Source organism: Tupaia chinensis, unplaced genomic scaffold (assembly GCF_000334495.1).
Source record: "Tupaia chinensis unplaced genomic scaffold, TupChi_1.0 Scaffold143178_1, whole genome shotgun sequence".
In the NCBI taxonomy this organism is placed as follows: Eukaryota; Metazoa; Chordata; class Mammalia; order Scandentia; family Tupaiidae; genus Tupaia; species Tupaia belangeri.
The window spans coordinates 192,379-206,813 of NW_006203022.1; the positions used below are offsets into that span (position 1 = coordinate 192,379).

The following is a 14,435-nucleotide window of genomic DNA, read 5'->3' on the forward strand; positions in this document are numbered from 1 at the left end:
GCCCCCCCCCCCCGCCCAGCCTCCCCTCCACACCGGCCTGGTGAGCGAGGAGAGGAGTGCAGTCGACGCCCTGGCTGCATTGGCTCACCAGGCCAAGTCCTTGCGTTGCACTGCGTCTGCCATGTCCGCATGGCCCCATCTCTGTGCAAAGTTCTGTTTTGCCTTTTTAATTTGGTGTGACTGTACTCGATGACGATAACCTTCTCAGCTCTCACGTCCCTCCTACCCCCAGCAGTTGACCAAGCTCCACCAGTTGGCCATGCAGCAAACCCCCTTTCCTCCCCTCGGACAGACCAACCCCGCTTTCCCCGGTACGTACCCAGCTGCCCTCTCTGGCCTCCTTCTCTTCTCCCCTGGGGACTGTCTCTCTCTGAACTGTCTATTCAGTGCAGTGAGTGGAACAGGTACAGTTAACGTGTGGATGCCGGATTGCGCGGGCACAAGATCGGGGGGGTGCACGTGGTCAGGGCTGGGCGGGGGGCGGTCGATCTGTCTCTGTCTTCATGGGCTAGTTGACTTGCCTGTGGGCCATGTTGCAGCCTTGCTGTGAGGGGGTATCTGCCCCCACACCATTGTGAGGGCCCTTGCTTGCTCAGCAGCGTTCTGTACTGCCCTTGCGCTATCCTGGTAGCCCTTCCCTCGTCCTGTGGCCAGCCCTGGAGCTCCAGGAGCCCATGCACAGACTAGCAGCCGGATGTTCTGTAGGAAGCTGCTGCATGGACCCCGCGACCCCAGCCCAGCAGGCACCCAGCCCTGCTCGGGGCCAGCTGCGCCGTAAGCCAGCCCCAGCCAGCACTGCCGTAAGGCTGTCAGAAAGCCATGGCTGTGTCTGGCTGCCGGCCTCCCCTCCCCAGAGGCAGAGCCACGCCTCGGCGGGAGGCCAGTCATATTTTGAGCTTCCCTAGTTGAAGGGACCTGGCTTATCTCCTTGAGGGCAAAACATTAAACCTGTCTCTTCTTTGCTCTCCAGGAGAAAAGCTGCCTTTACACTCCTCCGAAGAAGCTCAAAATCTGATGGGCCAGTCGTCAGGTAAAACACAACCACACTGATAGAGGGAGAACAGGCCAGGGACTGCAGAACAGAGCAGGGCCACCCCACCTGGGTGGGACACTGTCTAAGAGGGGAGGGTGGCCACCCCTCTCTGCCTGCCTCCAAGGGCTGGAGCTCATGTGCCTCACCCACGTCTGCGTGCAGTGGGACAAGCCTCGGATCACTGCTGAGGACATGGTGGTAGGTCGTGAGGCCGCAGCACAGGCTGTAGGCACAATATTGAGGGCTCTGCAGGGGCGTGTGCCTCTTCAAAGTGTGCTCATCAGAGACGTGCACAGGCCCCCAGGGAGGGTGGCTTATCCATGCCGCGTGTGTCTGCACCCCACTGATCTGCTCTGAAGTGTCCATTCCTAGCATAGTGCAGGCTGGTGCATAGATGTGCAGGTTCAATGCCAAGGGCATGAAACAGACGTGGTTATTTGCAAGTTAGCTGTTGGAGACATTGCGGCCCAGGGCATGGCAGAACCCTGAGAGGGAGATGCCAAGCATGCTGTGCCCCAGGTGGGCCAGCACGTGGCCAGCACGTTATGGCTTCCTGGCTGTCAGGACATCAGCCTGTAGCAGTCCTCCCCTCCCTGAGGCCCCAGGTCCAGCAGGCCAGGCTGCATCTTCCATAGCTTCAAGTTAAACAGGGTGGGTGTGAGGCGATGCAAGTGCTGAGTCAGCGGTGCTTCCCAGGCAAGCTGGGCGGGCGTTGGGACAGCACCGCTACCGCTAGTGCAGTGGTGGCTTCGTGTCCACAGGAGGCCCACTGAGCTGCACTGTTCTGAGAGGAACAGACACGTGTATGCAGATCGGTCTTCAGGTCACTCATGTAACTGTGGCACACTCTTAAAAAGAGCCCTGACACTTCTTCCCCTCAGTCTGGTACTCCAGGGCAGCAGGCGAGGCTCCCAGCTCTGTGCTCATCCCAAGCTCTGCATTTTCGGGAACTTCTGTCTGGGACTCAGCCAGGATTGAGAAATCTTTTAAGCGACACGTCTTATGTCACCATATGTGGAATGTGCACAGATAGCTGAATAAGCAAATAATCATTGTATTGAAAATAGTTTAGTTGAAAGAAGATAACGGAAACCTAAGGTTTAGATTTGCAAAGTAAACAGTCTGGTTTGGCCTGGTCCATTGGCACTTACTGACTGAACCCTGCTGTGCTGGGTTCCCAGAACCACAGCCTCAGGGCTGCTCCCTGCAGGAAAACTGAGGGCCCTGGTGCCTAGAGGAGGGTGTGAGACTGAACAGACCACCCACCAGGGGCCCAGGCAGAGGCAGGGAACCACAAGCCTGAAGCAGGGAGTGGAGGCAAAGGGCCTGGTGGAGTCCAGGAGGCATCTGAGATACATTTTTTATGGACTTCTCTGGGCTGTGTAGAGACTGGGGGTGGAGGGGACGCAGAGCAGAGGCAGGGATGGATTGGGGGCATGGTGGGAGAGGAGGCTGAGGTTGGATATTCTGAAAGTGCTTCAACTGGTCTGTGTGGTTGGAAAGGCGAAGTCCAGGGGACTGTGAGGGGCCTGGAGAGGGAAGGGGTAGGATCTCAGCCTCCTATGGGGGACAGGGAGAGTGCACCCCTGGAGAGCTGAACTCCAGCCCATACCCCTGCAGCTCACACGGCCGAGCACTGTGCAAACTTTTGTCTTATTTCTGAGACAAGAGCGGGTCTCCCGCCTGAAGCTGTCTTGTATCTGGTGGGATGGAGCCTGAGGTTGGTAAGGTAAAAACCTAGGCCTTGGGCCAGCAGGTAGCATGGAGGTTAAGGTGGCTAGATCTCACATGGCCAACTCAGCAGTTTGAGTCCCAGACCTGGTGGCTTGAAAATCACACCAGAAGTTGTGTGCATGCATGCCCAAAATCCCAAGAGGAGAATCGAAGAGAGGATTGTGACATGGCCATCCCCCTGGGGGATGATTTCTCACTTTCCCTCTGTGTGTGTGTGTGTCTCTCTCTGGTGAACACACATGCCCTACGGCAAATAACTGAAGAAAAATAAAAAGTACTTGGGCCTGATGGTAAATGAGGCCCAGTCTTCACTCCCAGTGTGGGAAAGATACGGATACGGAAACATACAGTCTCTCACTGGGCCCAGCAGCTCATCTTTGACTCAATGAGGCTAGCAGATCTCCTTGCTCTAAGTTGGACAAACTGCACAATGGTTTGAGCTGCCCCAGCTGGGATGTGTGTTGGCCTTTGGACTGAGTTAGATTAGAAATGGAGAAAGGTAATGCATGCCCTGTGGCCTTGCACAGGACAGATGCAGGGGGCAGGGTCTGGAACCAGTGGTGTCTGCAGGGTCAGTGTGGCCAATATGGCTTGTGCCCTTGGTGCCCCACAGAGGCCTGAGACATGCTGGGAAGCCCTGCCTTAGCCTGGGATTCTCCAGGAGTCTGTAAACCTGATGAGACCGAAATCACAACACACCCCAAACAGTGAAATGTCAGTCTGCTTGGGTTCGCTTTGCCTTCTTTTCAGAAGGTGGGGGCCTAGACCTCTGGGTGTGTGAGCCCTCACCCTCAGGCCAGCTCTCCAGCCCTGCCTGCCCGGCTCCGTGGAGTGTCGGGCAGGTGCTGGGGTGTGACCATGAGCAGCCATCCTGCCAGCCTAACCATGTCCCCTTGGTTGCCCAGGTCTGGACGCCAGCCCCCCGGCCAGCACTCACGAGCTCACCATTCCCAATGATGTGAGTATGCCCTACTCTCTCCTCTCTGCATAGACGCTGTCAGTGATGCCACCCTGGGAGCTGGCCCACAGTTCAGGGTCTGCACCACCCAGGCCTGTCTTCCTTCCTTTCCTGTTGTAAGCAGGTTCAATGCCCATAGAAGGAATGTGGTTTTATACCTCTAAGATACTAACCAAGAAAGGGGTCAATGGGCATCAGGTGCCAGAGCTGGGCTTGGAATCAGTGTTGCCATGAAGGCACTGCTCTAGAGCAGTCAGACCTGAAGAGCAGAGTGTCCCAGGAACACTCAAAAGTAGACCCGCCCCAGTACCAGCTGAGGAGCCTTGATCCCTCTGGAGGTTTGGGGTCCTCTGATTTGGCTTTTATGGACATGTGAAGTTGGGTGGATGTAACTGGTTTGTCCTGGTTTCTATGTCTAGTGCTTCTCGTTTTTTCATGCCTCAGGTCCACCTGTGAGTTGACTTTCCAAGCTCTCCTGCACACATTCGGGGCCCACAGGGCTAAGCAGGGGTCTAGTGAATGACCTTTACTCTGAATCTTTGGATAGTCCCCAAACCAAGAGACTAGGGAGATTGTGGACCACATGGCATTGAGAATAGCTACCAGAACGACAAGCAGAGCCTGTGTGGGCCTGGATGACTGCCTCTGCTCTCCCGCTCCTGTGTCCTGGAGCTGTGGCCTCTGGAACCCTCACTGCCTGGTCCCTGGCACAAGCTAGCAGGAAATGGGAGCCCAGCTTCTTCCTGTCATGCAGCCTAACTGTAGGAAGCACAGACCCGAGTTCAAGGGATCCAGCCCTGAGAGTGGGAGGTGGGTAAGGAAGAGGAAGAGAGGCGGGTGAGAGCCAGGGGCCATGGGAGAGTAGCCGTCTTTGCAGGACCCTCGTGGCCAGTAGCAGGCCAGGCTCCTGCGTGTGCCAGTGATGCCCACCCCAGGGCACCTCCTGTCCCGCCGCTCATTGGCACAGAGTCCCTGCACTGTCCCGAGTGACTCTGTGCCCAGCCTTCAGCTCCCCGGAGCAGCAGCACAGAACCATCCCCCAAACAGGAGGCCCAGCTGTCTGCCTTCCCACTCACCCCTTCCTCCTCTCACTGCTGTTGTCCCTGGCTCCCTCCTAGTCTTTTTACCCAAGTGGTAAATGCCAGTGCCCACCCCTTCCTGTGGGTTACCCAGACCTATCTCACTAACACCAAGATGCCCGTACCCAGCACTTGTCATAAGATTGACATGAACATAAGCTGCATAAGGACAGGCATCCTTTGGAGAGCTAGCGCCCTGTGCCCTGTGTCCTCCTCAGATGGATACCCAGCTTGTCACGCTTCTGTCCTCCTTCTAAGGGCCTTTCCAGGGAAGGGAAGCCTGTGCCCCAGTGGGAAGGCAGCCCCTCTTTATCCATGACCCCATCAATCTCCTCACAAAAGGGGCCTTCATGCTGTAGGGTTTCCTCTGCCCACCCCAGCTGGTGGGGCAGTGTCTGGCCTGCAGGGCGGGTACGACTCCACTCATGCTGCCATCTGTACCTTCTTGGAGGGAAGCAAGGAAACAAAGCAAGTGTCCCACCCCTGCTGTCCCCTGCCCATGTCTATCTTGGCTGTGTCCTCAGACCTCCACAGCTGGCCTGAAGAAAGGCAGTGCTGTAGATCCAGAGCCCTTCACACCTGGACAGGGACTTTCCACCATCTTGGGCAGCCCCACCCCTTCCATTCAATGCTCCATTGACGTAAGAGCGGAAATGTGTTTCTGATGCTTAACGTCACGTGGTTCAGAAATGCAGTTAGTGCCCATGCAGGGAGGTGGGCTCAGAGGCAGACCAAGCCAGTATGGCCACTGGGGCCTGTGTGTGCCTGGCCACCCTGTCCCTCCCTCTAAGCACTTGGGACCAGCTCTGAGCTGGAGCCCTCTGCCACCTGTCTGGCTGTTTCTTCCTGTCCTCGCTCCAGAACCCTTATCAGCAGCGTGTACATGATGAAGGGACTCTGTTCCATTGATGGTGAAAATCAAAGGGTGTCAGTGGCTCCTCTGTAGCCTTCTCAGGGGTCTGCTGGATGGGCTGTGAGTGACCCAAGTACCTCAGCTTGGTCACAACACAGACCTTGACCTCCAGGCTGCAACCTGGCCTGTGTGCTGTCCTATGCTCTGGAGTGTCCCCAGCTCTGCCCTAAGCTGCTTCAAAAAGGACCCTGATTTTTGATAATACCTTGGCCAAGGTCACTCCATTTCATCCTCAAACAGGTCACAAAATAGGAAGGGAAGGAAATGCCTGATATGTCAGAGAGTTTTATCCAAGCTCATCAACAAGCATCTTCCTAAACAACAATGATCTTGGTTCTGATTCTGGGTGCAACTGTCCTTCCCCTGAGGATATGTCAGGAAGGGGTTATATGGCCTCACCCACCCTCCCAACATCTGCCCCCTTCCATGTCTGAGCCACTCCTGATCGGGCTCCCAAAGAGACAGTATGGGTGGCCAGGCATGTGGCCATACTCTCAATTTCGTGGACTGCTCACAGGAAGGCACCAAGCAGAGGTGGCCCTGAAGCTGGCTGGCACAGGCCCCTCCAAGGATCTACAGGCCAGGGGTCTTCTGCAGGCATGTTCTTGGCCTGCCTCTTCCTCTGGAGCAGTCGTCGGGCTAGGGTGAAGACCAAGGCTAAGAGCCCAGCCCCATGGGCTTTCTGGGGCTCTTGCTTGGGCCCTGCAGGACTATCCTGGGATCTTCCCTAAGAAGCCCCTCTCTTTTCTTCTAGCTAATAGGCTGTATAATTGGACGCCAAGGGACCAAGATCAATGAAATACGACAGATGTCTGGAGCTCAGATCAAAATTGCCAACGCTACTGAAGGGTCATCAGAGCGTCAGATCACCATCACGGGGACCCCGGCCAACATCAGCCTCGCCCAGTATCTCATCAACGCCAGGTGAGCAGCTCCCCAGGACTATTCAGGGCAGCTGGCCATGGCCTGAGGCCACAGGCAGGGTGCCCTTCTTCCTGGCAGATGCTGGGCAGACTGTGATGAGGGTCTGCACACCCACTCCCCGAGATCCCCTGAAGGTCTCCAGGGAGGAGGCAGGAATGTAGAAGAGAGTCTTGTGGGTGGTGGGTGGCTATGTGGCCAGGACAGGTTCTGGGGCCATCGGGTGGCAAATCCTACAAAACCTGGTCAAAAAAAATCAGGTGGAAGGGTCTGGAGCTGATATGCACAGTTTGACCTGGCTCAGCTCCCTGCTAGGCCCTCTCCCGCCACATAGGCCTATGATACCCACCCCCAGTGTCACCAGCCCCCAGCACCACCGGCCCACAGCTGCCTTTGAACATACCCCCTCCCACCAGACGGTGTTTTCACACAGGAGCTCCGCCCCAGCTGGGCCTGCTAGAATAGGCAGAGGCAGCCCTGTGTGGGTGGCGTGACTGTCCTATGCCCCTCCCCACAGGGCCTGACCATGCTCCCTGCTGTCAAGTGAGGGAGTCATATGGGGAACAAGACAACCACTTTCCCTCTGTCATCATCCCTGAGGCTCTCCCCACCCCTATGGCTACCCAGCTTGTGGGGTGGAGCCCAGGCAGAGCATGGTGTCAGCCAGCCTGTGGTGAGCAGGCACAGGCGGGCCTGTATGCACCTGCCACACCTGTGCCCTCAGTAACGCCCTGCCTGGATCCATGCCTGAGGCCAAGGGGCCCTATACCATCACAGCTGTTCCCAGGACAGACAGCCAGACGCAGAAGGCAAGGACTCACAGAGGCAGACCTTGTATGTCTTGAGGGCAGGGCTGCTTGACTGGTGGCCCAGAGTCAGGCACTCAGAAGTACCCGTACCTGCTGTCAGGCAGAGCCGGCTCACCAGTCAGGGGTGGGCCCTGGTGGGGGTCGGGGATCAAGGCCCCATCGGGCCCTGACCAGCCCTTCCCACGGTGCTCTGCTGTGGTCCCCAGCTCCAGCCCAGCCGGTGTGGGCAGAGGCCCATGGGGAGGCATGAGGGTGCCACAGGCCCCCGTCTTGTTTCTGACATCTGCTTTCCGGCTCGTGTGTGGAAATGTCCTGACCCTGTTCCCCTTGTGTTTCTGTCTGCTCCAGGCTGACGTCCGAGGTCACCGGGATGGGTGCGCTCTAATCCCACCCAGCAGCCTCGCCTGCGTCACCCGACCCACTCGAGCCCGCGGCCAGCCTGGCTGCACACTCTGTACAGACTGCCTGCCCTTCCTCGCAAACACAAATAGAGAGGGTTTCTTTACAAAAGTGATATATGCCATAGATACACGCACAGCAGATCGCTGTCTCTAAGCTCCAGGCTCTGTCCCGATCCTGCTCTGTAAGTGTCCGTCTGCGCCCAGTGTGCTCATGCAGTGGCATGCGTGTGAATCATCCCGAAGCCCGGGATGTTCCCACCTGTGATGTTTTAGAAATACCGTTCTTAGTGTCAGTGTACCAGTTTAAGAGTTGGTCTGATGCTTCCACAGTACTTCCTGGACCTGCTCTCTCCTCTGCCAGCTCCAGGTCCCCCCTCACACACCCTGTCCCCTCAGGGCTTATGCTGGAATCAGGGGAAGTCTTTCCTGTGACCTGCATGGAGTGCCCTGGGGAGGGGCTGTGGAGGGCGGCAGGGTTCTGACCCACTGGCAGAGACAGTGGTGGAGGTTGCTAGGCCTGAGGTCATTGGATGTCACCTGCTGGGGAGACGTTAGGGGGCCTTGCATGCCCATGTGACTGGAGAATGAGTGAGACCTCACAGGAAGCCCTCTGCACTTGTTGGACAGAGTTCAATAAATGTCGCGCTCCCCACCGGCTCTGGCTCATCTCTGCAACCCTGTGCCCTCACTCATGAGCACCTGGACCGCCCAGGAGACTCACACCATGGCCAGCCTGCCGTCCAAAGAAGCAGGGCCCATTCTCACACACAAACCAAGATTTTATCTGCTCTCCCCAACTGGCAGAAGCTCTTCTATTTTAACTTTTGAAAAACTACTTAAAATGAAAAAAAAAAAAAATGGGATTGTCTATTCATAATAAGTACCAAATGCTGGTTTCAGCCTTGTGAGATCTTCCTCTCCATTGCTGCTGTGGGCGCCCAGGCTGGGCACACAGTGGCCCCTCCTACTATCCTAAACTGGGAGGTAGGAGAGCATGCCCATACCCAGCTGCTGCAGCCACAGGCCCACCCACCTGTGCTCGCCTGCAATGAGCCACCTGTGCCCCTTCTGGTGCTGAAGCCCTAGGTGGGATACAGGCCCCCATGGCCGAACCCACACCCTCCCTCCCCTCCAGTGGGTACAACTCCAGGACCCAGGACCTGGAGCAGAGAGGAGTCCCCACTGCCAGGTGCCCAGGAAAGTTCGTGTCCTAGGTCAGAGAACCACCCCCACGTTGGGGTGGTTTTGGGGGGGCGTCTCAGGATTCATGGGATTGTCTGGAAGGGTGGTGGGCCTGAAAGATGCAGGCAGACCAAGCCCAGCAGGGAGTATCCTCTTGCTCTTAAGGATCCGTGATTCTAGGAGTATGAAGGCCACAGTGCCCGCTCTCAGTAGCAGTCCCCTTCCTGCCTGCTCTCAGATTCCAGCCTGCCTGGCCTGAGGCGTTCACCCTGTATGCCCAGCCAGAGGGTCCTGACTGGCTGGGCACACCCTTGCCCGCCCCTGCCCCAGAACCCCTGGCCATAGTCAGTGCCTTGTAGAACATCAGGCCTGAGCCCAGCATAGCACCTGCCCACGTTTCTGGCCCAGCTGAGTGAAGTCCAGAAGGTGGCATGGGTGCAAAACTGTACGCTCCCCCTCAGTACCCATGGCATGGGACAGTGCATGGCAGCTGCAGCATGAGTCAATCCCACAAGATAAAAGGTGCACAGGACACAGGTAGAACCTATGGTGGGATGGCATAAAAGTACACAAGGAAGGGCCTCCAGAGGGCTGATGGTGTGACCTGTGCCTGGCAGGTGGGGGGCCCAGAGAGAGAGAGCCCTGCAGGTGTGGAGTCCGACAGGTGGGAGGAGTCTAGCAGATGGTGGAGCCCAGCAGGTAGGGAACCCAAATAGTGGGGGGAACCTAGAAGGTGGATGAAGCCTAGAAGGCGGGAAGGCCCTAGCAGGTGGGCAAAGATCCCAGCCCTGCAGGACTCTGGACTTCCCTGAGAGAAGGCATTTCATGCCTGGGATGAGAAATGTGACCATTAGCTCAACCTCAGTCATAGTGCTGAGGACAGGCAGGGGTTGGGGGCAGATAGTGAGCAGTCTGAAAGGACTAACTAGAGGCTAGACAAGGGAAGGCATGTGAGAGGCATTTGGAAGGAAGAATGAGCAGGATTTGCTGAGGGATCAGAAGTGGGTGTGAGAGAACAAGGAAGCCAGGCCAAGGTGAAGGCTCTTGGTCTCAGACCGACTGCCCTCTTTAAGGGGAGGGTGTGGGGCTGTGTGAGTTGGAGTTAGGCATGTTAGGTTTGATGGCCCAGGGCTTTGTCTCTTTGGGAACACCCACACTGTCAGGAGGGACAGTTTTTTAGTCTGCCCTCTTACTGTAACAAAATACCTGAGACCAGGTCATTTATAAACAATACCACTTACTGCTCATTTCTGGGGCCTGGAGTGGAAGCTGAGGAACAGCAGGATCAGGCATGGTGAGGGCTGCCTGGTGAGGGCTGCTCCCCTTCTCAGATGGTGTCTACTCCAGCTGGCTCCATGGAGTGGTGGGGGCGGCTCTGGGACCTTAACATGACTGAAGAGCAGAAGGGCCATAGGCCATCCCACATGGCCTAGGTGTGCAGGAGACTGTACCATCCGTTTGTGGACATGCACTTTGCAATGACACAGCGACAAGGTCACCGTCACAACGCAGTCAGAACTGATCTCCACCGAGAATATAAAACACAGAAAATGACAGCATTTAGATGCACCCAAAAGTCACACTTTATAAAATCCAGAGAAATGACAAAACATTTTCAGTTAACTGCCTGACATGCCTCTGTGCTCCTCCTCCTACCATTTTTAACCTCATACTCTATCACCACCCCTTCATATGGCAACAATGCTATAATATTTTCTCCAATGAGGAAGAATTTACTTTTTTCTATAGCATGTTTGGTCAGAATTAGATTCTTATCATTAAAACTTTAGGAAAGTCTCTTCTAGATCCACAACTTACCTCTAACAACGTGAGCACTTAAGATGACTGTCAAATTTAGGGTAACATAATCATAAGTAATGAATACTTTTGGTGAGGTGGTTCTCTTTTTGCTGTCAAAACGATTTTGACTGATTCCGTCGCTATGGTTACTGCTTCTATTCCACGTTCCATTACCTGTGTAGCTGCGTATTCTCTCGCTTGTCTGATGATAAATTTACGGGAGATAGAAGAGTGCATCTTTCCTATATGCCAAGTCAAGAATAAGTCATTTATCATATGGTTATAGTAGAACATTCCAAATATTTTTCTCAATTGTAGTTCATGTATCTGAATATGCATTTAACTCTTCTGTTCACATTTCTCTTCTGAGTCTTCAGACATGTATTTTAGGATTCGTAAAATGCATCCTGCTCACGTTTCAAGGCTTGCATCGCTACATAATACTTGTGTAAAGAAAAATGCCAGGCGGAACATGCGTTAAGTATTCCCGCAGCAACACCAGCCTGCGAGAACACAGACTTTGCAGAGGCCTGCGGAGTCAGCATTCAGGAGCTGCCCTCCCTCCGGACTGAGCTGTCGTCTCTGGCCTCTTACTCTCACCTTTCCTGAAGCCTTGTCCTGCCGAACGCCAAACGCTGCAGGGGAGAGCATCTGGAATTTGATTCACTTTGTTAAATAAAGTCAATATTAGATGATCTTCAGTTGAAAAAAATATATATTCTTAAAACCTAAGACAGCGTATTCTGTTATAGTTGTCAACTTCTTGAATCAGTTTTTTTGTAATCTCTCTTTTGTTCAAGTTTCTCTTCTGCATCTTTGAACATCTATTTTAAAGTGAATAAAATAGCATTCTACCCACATTACAAGGCTTGACTCACTACATAGTAGTTCTCTAAAGAAAAATGCGAAACGGAGGGCCGGCAGGTGGTACGGTGGTTAGGGGTACTGGACCAACCGTGGTTCGAGTCCTGGGCCTGGCAGCTTGCTTTCTCACTTTCCCTCTCTCTCTCTCTCTCTCTTTCTCTGTCCCTCTCTGGTGAAATTAAAGTAAATAATTAAATAAATAAAGTTAAATAAAATAATTCTTAAAAAATGCAAAGTGGAATATGTGTAAAATTCTGATTTTTTTGTTCAGTTTTGTTTTCTTTTTTCTTTTTTTTTTTTTTAAGTTTCTATTTATTTATTGAGAGGAAGAAACAGATAGAGCCCTGACGTGGTCTCCCCATGCCACAGCACTCCCCCAGCCTTCCAGCCCAGGACCACAGATGTGCTCACAAGTGTGCCTGTTATATTCAGGTCACCCCCAAAAACAACCCAAGGCCTTCTCATGTGGCTCCAGTATCATGTAGCAGGGCCCTTCCCCCTGTGCTATCACAGCTGGGCTGTTTGAACTACATGTGTACAAACACATACGCATATACTTGTTCTTAGTTTTGCTGCAGGGTGCATGTGTCCACTGGAGAGAGATGAAGAGAGACAGAGAAAGTGAGAAATCACCTCCCTGCCCGGGTAGATGGCCACACCACAGTCCCCTCTCCTCCATTCTCCTCTCACATGCATGCAAGCACACACGCCTGACTCATTTTTCAATCCACCAGGTCCAGGACTTGAACCGTGCAGTGTGGGCTCCCACCATCTTAACCATGCCACCTGGCTAGCCCTGTTTGAGCTCTATTTTTAACAGTTTTGTTGAGATCTAATTATCATACAGTAAAATTCACATATTTAGAATACACAATTCGGTAACTCTGACATAGGAGTACAGCTGTGAAGCTGTCACCACAATCGAGATAATTATATCCCCAGAGCCATTCCCCCATAATCCCTTCCTCTGGCCTCTCCTCTCCAGTTAATCGTTTATCTGCTTTCTGTCACTAAATGAGTTTCCATTTCCTAGAGCTCTAGATGAAAAAGCCTCTCACAGCACCCAAGTCTTGTGCCTCTTGTCAGGTAAAGCTTTTCCCACCCGCCCCTGTTTTTTCATCCAGCATGACCAGGTGGAAGTTTAGCCACGTTACTGCACACAGTAGTTCATTCTTCACTGCCAAGTAGCATTTCAGGTGTGGGTGTACGATGGCACGTCTATCCCTTTACCTGTCAAAGGCCATTTTGGACTCTTCCAGTTTGGGTTATTACAAATTAAGCTGCTGTGAACCTTTGTGTACACGTCTCTAAATGGATGTGTACTTCTATTTCTCTCAGGTAAATACTGAGGAGTAAAATGACAGGGTCTTATTGTCGGTGTGTGTCTAACTTTTTGAGAAACTTCTAGACTGTTTTCCAAAGCATATGTCCATTTCACAGTCTTGCCATGGTGTGGGGGAGATCCAGTTACTCCATATCCTCATCAGCACTTAATGTGCTCAGTCTTTTTCTCCGAATCATCTCAGTGGGTGTGATGTGGTATTTCATTGTGGTTTTTTTTAATTATTATTTATTTAATTTTATTTATTCATTCATTTATTTTAATTTGACCAGAGAGAGAGAGAGAGGGAAAGGGAGAAAAAAGCCGCCAGGTCCGGGACCTGAACCGTGGTCGGCCATGTGGGAGTGTCCAGCATCTTAACCACAACGCCACCTGCTGGTCCCTCACTGTGGTTTTTAATTTACATTTCTCTCTTATGACTAATGATGTTGAACATCTTTTCCTAAGCTTCTTTGCCATTTATATATTTTTGCTAAAGTATTTGTTCAAATTGTTTGCCCATTTTAAAATTTGATTGTTTTCCTATTATAGTTAAGAGTTTTTTTTATAAATTCTGGATATGAGTCCTTTATCAGGTATATGTTTTGCAAATATTTTCTTCCAGTCTATGGCTTGGCTTTCCATTCTCTTCATAATGTCTTTTGAAAAGCACAGGTATTTTTGGCTGACCCCATAGTCTAGTGGTGAAAAGAGCTGGATTCCACATGGCCAGCCACAGTTAAAATCCTGTCCTGGGCAATTTACAGAACATGCTGGGCACATGTGCATATGCCCAAGTTCTCAAAGGGATGCAAAGTGGAAGAGAAGGGATTGCAGCATAACCACACTCTTGTGGGCATGCTTTCTTCCTCTCTCTCTCTCTGTCTCACTTTCTTTCTCTCGCAAGCACACATACCCTCTGGCAATCAAGAAATATAATAAAAAGGGAGAGAAAGAAGGAGGAAGGATGGAAAATTTTTTAAGTTTGACGAAGTCCAACTATTTTTTTAAGTTGAATTGTGCTCACCAGCGAGAAACAGAGAGACAGAGTGGGGGAGGGAGTGGGAGAGGGAGGAGAGAAAGAGACAGAGAGAAAGCACTGCCCAGTGGGGCTTGGTCACACAGCAATCCCTCCTCCATTTCTCTATCCAGTCAGGATTTGGGGCACATGCATACACATGCCCAGCATGTTTTTCAAGCCACGAGGGCCAGGATTCAAACCAAGTGGTCAGCCACGTGGGGGGGTCTGCTTTCCAGGCTACAGGGGCCAGCCCAACAAAGTCCATTGAGTTGTGCTTTTTTTTCTTTTTTTTGGAGAGGTTTTTCACTGTAGGGCGCGTGCATTCGCCAGACAGACAGAGAGAGACATAGAGACAGAAAGCGAGAAATCACCCCCCAGGGGGGATGGTTACGCTGCAAT

The 14,435-nt window shown here is 52.8% G+C and overlaps 1 protein-coding gene across 6 annotated transcripts in view; it reads left to right on the forward strand.

Annotated features, from left to right (window-relative positions):
• Positions 1-8,626, forward strand: part of PCBP3 (poly(rC) binding protein 3) — an 85,735-nt gene extending 77,109 nt beyond the window's left edge. For all 6 annotated transcript variants that reach the window (XM_006163803.3, XM_014582239.2, XM_006163799.3 and 3 more), the window contains 4 exons: positions 971-1,030; positions 3,673-3,725; positions 6,472-6,641; positions 7,796-8,626. In XM_006163803.3, the coding sequence (XP_006163865.1) occupies positions 971-1,030; positions 3,673-3,725; positions 6,472-6,641; positions 7,796-7,832 (320 nt within the window). In that variant the 3' untranslated portion in view covers positions 7,833-8,626. The remainder of the gene's footprint in view (positions 1-970; positions 1,031-3,672; positions 3,726-6,471; positions 6,642-7,795) is intronic.
• The last annotated feature ends 5,809 nt before the right edge of the window (positions 8,627-14,435 follow it).